This window comes from Haliotis asinina, chromosome 1 (assembly GCF_037392515.1).
Source record: "Haliotis asinina isolate JCU_RB_2024 chromosome 1, JCU_Hal_asi_v2, whole genome shotgun sequence".
NCBI classification, from domain to species: domain Eukaryota; kingdom Metazoa; phylum Mollusca; class Gastropoda; order Lepetellida; family Haliotidae; genus Haliotis; species Haliotis asinina.
Window position 1 is genome coordinate 81,530,928 of NC_090280.1, and position 4,342 is coordinate 81,535,269.

The 4,342-nt window shown below is 38.1% G+C and overlaps 1 protein-coding gene across 1 annotated transcript; it reads left to right on the forward strand.

The window, feature by feature from the left end:
- Nucleotides 1–335: 335 nt before the first annotated feature.
- LOC137275461 (uncharacterized) lies at nt 336–3,607 on the forward strand. Its single transcript, XM_067808174.1, has 3 exons — nt 336–534; nt 688–1,068; nt 3,120–3,607. The coding sequence occupies exons 2-3, from the start codon at nt 737–739 to the stop codon at nt 3,274–3,276; spliced, it is 489 nt and encodes a 162-aa protein (XP_067664275.1). The 5' UTR covers nt 336–534; nt 688–736; the 3' UTR covers nt 3,277–3,607.
- Nucleotides 3,608–4,342: the final 735 nt, after the last annotated feature.

Here is a 4,342-nt window from a genome sequence, read left to right on the forward strand (position 1 = left end):
GCTAATTTTCTCATTAGAATAAATAATGGCCCACTGAAATTTTTTGAAGTTTACTAATAATACAATTTAAGTAAAGTTGCTCATTCCAAATTCAGAAAACGGCTAATAAACCTGAAAATTGCCCATTGTCAATTTTCTCTTTCCCAGTCCCTGCACATGGGCGGATCAAGGGGGAGGATTCAGGGCTTCGAGAACATATTATAAAATAAATGATTATTTGGTAAAATAAAATGAATTCAACATTTGTCTAGCGACTTGTATATTGATACTGCGCACAATTTTCAACCCTCCGGACTTAATGTGCCAAATATTACCATTTGCAGTTCTTTTACTAGGCACATTTACGCCAAATATGGCTTGCGAAGGCGACCTCAGTGAGCGTGAGTCACAAAACCATATATGGCGCTTGTGTTGCAATAAAGGTATGCGATATGGATATTAGTCGACCAATCAGTGACGAATAAGCTGACCTCGTGGTTTTAGGAGCACCGAAGGGACACTCAGTCACATCGCACCAAAGAAATCGCATAAAAGGTAGGTTGTGACTTTAGGGGATACTTTATATGGAATTTAGTTAGTATTTTAAGGTTTTGTAGTCATTCTGAGTGAGATTATTTGTGACTTAACCCTTATAAATACGACGTCTCGGCTCTGAGGTTTAATATGCGTTCTCTCAATTTCGAACAGCCCACCATCAACCTCACGTCTGCAGCTGAAATACAACCTAAGCTTCAAAATGTCGATGTCAGGAATTCAGATGTCTCCAGAATGTGAACTAGCTCACGCAAGGCAACTCTCAAAAGAAAAGGACGTACAGTGGACACTGTATCGCATTGACCAGTCGCCAGGGAAAACGCCTGAGATTATCGTTGATTGTCAGGTATCAAGAAGGTTCTGTGCCACCACAGCAAATGCACAGCAGGCCGAAGACGTTGAAAAAACAAATAAGCAACTGTGGCTTGACTTTATCGAGTGTTTACCCGAAAATGAAAGTCGATATGCTGTTTTCGACTACGTGCAACCAACACAGTCTGGAATTTTCAAAGACGCAATTCGCTTCGTTGCATGGTAAGTAAATAGTAAAATAGATCGAAGTAGGTCGACAAGCCGGAAGAGCCGTCAGTCTTGTCGGAAAACGAGACACTTGGCCTGTCAAATACACCGCCAATCGATTATTTTTGAGAGAATTTGTGTATAAGTGTATCTATCGCCTGTTTGGTGCCTGTATTTTTCACATCAGTTCGTTTGGATATAATATTAAAAACCGAAAATGGTCCAGAGTACACCGATGAAGACATCACGTGCTGGTGTTATACATTGATGAGTACACCCATTGCATGTATGTAGCCCAGTGTTCTCAAAACTGTACTTGGCTCTTCTCGAACTGATAACAAAGTTTACACTTTTTCCTCAACGCCAGGCCCACAAGTAAAATGGGTATAATTGAGAATTTTACTTTTCGTGCCGTACATCCAGCTGATGTCACCTTTCCTTTGTCTGGACAATGTCGAGGAAGTTGGTCAGTGGGCGTGTTCAGTCTGAATGAATTAAACAAGTGCGTGAAGTAATCGATATATAAAACAATTCCTGATGATTTGTGACACTTTTTTTCTGTTTGAACCTTTACAAAGCTAAGAACATCTGAACCACAATTTAAATGTTAAGTGTTCAGATTATTTCACTGAGTATTGATCCATCATGTTTCACCAAACAGGTAAAATATTATGTTCCCGATCGTTTGTTGTTGTGGACTTTTCCTCTTCAGTGATTTTTTTATATTATTATTATTATCATTATTATACAAAGGTTAGATGAAATACTTGTTACTTTATCACCTACACTAGACTGAAATGTACATTAAAGAGACGAGCTGGAGACTTTGGTTTAACCTAGTGTTGTAACAATTCTGACATTTAGTAAATGCACTTGCAAAGTATAATTGATGTTTTCAAGGAGATAAGTTCACAATTTCATACTTTGTTGGGTTTACAGTTTCCATTACAGTACTTTGTAATCCACTAGTTTTTATCCCACTGGCATGTAATGCAGAGGGATGTAGTCCACACCTCGTCTGTCTGTCCATCCGCCAGTCCGTAATCATTTTGTTTCCAGAGCACAGCTCGAAAACTTCGTAACCTTTGATTTATCATTTTCTGGGTTTCCATGGAAACTATTTGGACTTAGTCTCAAAAGGAAGGGATGTTCTTCGTTTCCCGAGTACAACTCGAAAACCATTAGATATCTTTCAACAGATCTTGGCACATATATGTCTTGAAGTGGCGCCTTTTGCTGGTTGTAGATATATGGCATTTATGTTTTTCATGATTTCTATGGAAACGATTAATCAGCGTGATTTGATGGCTGCACACCATAGCAAAATTCATTAATTGATGGCTTGTGCCACCAATAGTTACACAGTTGTTCATCATCTCAATATTTGTTGATTGGATTGTACGCAAATGCATAGAGCATATATTTACAAAACCCAACATTTCTATACCCTAAGAACTGCTATCAAGGTATTTACTGTCACTAACAGGGTCTTAGCACTATATGAAAGGAAAGGGATGTAACGAGGTCAACATGCCAAATTCATTTCAGGGCGAATCAAGCAATGATCACTGTATTTATCTGGTTAAAAGTCTGTTCACATTTGAAGTTAGTAGATTTACATACAAAATGAGACATATAGCACAAAAATCAAAGCAGTATTTTGGGAGCTGGGGTCTTCTCATGCTTAAAAAAAATGTGATTTCTCGATTCCGAGCCAGAATCCCTGCTCAGAATTTGTAGTGGTAAACTCACCTATGTTTCACTGTATACACAAATAACATGCACCAAAATATGCTGGATTGATGGCACGTGTCAGCACACTATTCACCATTCTTTTGGTGACACTTACACCTTACTGTCATTATGAGTTTACACACATTTATTCATGGGAAACAGGGTTCTGTTGTGCCCATTCACCATTGAAGACCTCATGATACTTTGAAGACCCCTTTAGTGACAGTGAATACTTTGATATGTATCATTACAAACCCCTGTGGGAGTCACTACCTCTTAATGTAGTATTTTATGATATGGTACATGTCTAACAATCTATACTCCTGTTGCAGGTCTCCAGATAACGGTCCAGTAAAAAACAAGATGATCTACTCCTCAACCAAGGATACCTTCAAGAAAAAGCTTAATCTCCAGAAAGACGAGGTCTTCATCTCCTCAAAGTGCCCGGATGACATCGAAGATTGCTACAAAAAGTTGGCAGCCATCTAAGGAACATTTTCCTGCAAGCTGTACAGTGAAACAATGACTTAAGTGGTTTTTTTTGCACCTGATCATAAACTTATTGCTGATTATTTTGTTTCACGAATGCCAAGGAACATGGACTTGTGTAATGAATTACCAAATACTTAACCTTAATCAACACTTCCAGAACAGAAAACTGATTTGAAATGTATTCACTTTTGTATAACATAAGCAAATACTCTCTAAATGACTTGTCAGAACAAATTGTCTGAAGCTATCTTCAATCATGTTGGAATGAATATCATGTTAGAAGAAACATTTTGATGCAAGTAATAAATATTTCAGTGAAAGCTTTAAATGTCAGATCTCTTTAAATTTTACTTGAATCCACGGATGAAAGTTTCTGACCATTTTCCAAGTTGTCAACAGGCAAAATATGGTGACGCACAAACGTAAGAATGCACCAGTGGATGTGTTGGTTTCTTGTGGTCAGCATGGGAGTTTGTCTTTTCCCTTGGATGCCCCAACTGATGACATCTGAATTGGAGAGATGATTGTGTTTTCCCTTCCATGTGCTCCCTTCACTTCCCATACATAATCCTAGTTTTGTATTCTTGTGGTTAATGCGTGTTATATTTAAATGAAAATTATGAATGAGTATTGATACGAAAATGATCATACCGTACATGAACTTATCAGATAGGCAAAATTTTTTACTATTCTTAAGGTATAAATTCATGGTCTGCTGCTTTATAATGTTCAGAACACTCTTTTGTTCTTAAACCTTGCATAAACATGTCACCACTCACAAGTGATGTGAAATAGAAAAATATCTTTCTTAAAGCTGCTACTAAGCACAAAGCATGACCTATAGATCCGTACATACGCTTCTCAGGTAGCCATTTTTAACAGCTAGGTTGACTGAGTTCATTGTGGATGAAGTGCCTAGCCAAGGGACACAACACAGTTTGAGACCCAGGTCATAAATGTTTGGTGTCTCCACTGGGATTCAAACTTTGGACTTTGGCATGAGAGGCCAGCATGCTAACCACTACTGGTAAACACATAAGATGATCCACGACCGGACAAATGA

Excerpts from the sequence above, each read along its gene's own strand:
- LOC137275461 (XM_067808174.1), top strand. The coding sequence starts at position 737 with ATGTCGATGTCAGGAATTCAGATGTCTCCAGAATGTGAACTAGCTCAC. Across the intron at positions 1,069-3,119 it reads GCAATTCGCTTCGTTGCATG|GTCTCCAGATAACGGTCCAG; the intron begins GTAAGTAAATAG and ends CTCCTGTTGCAG.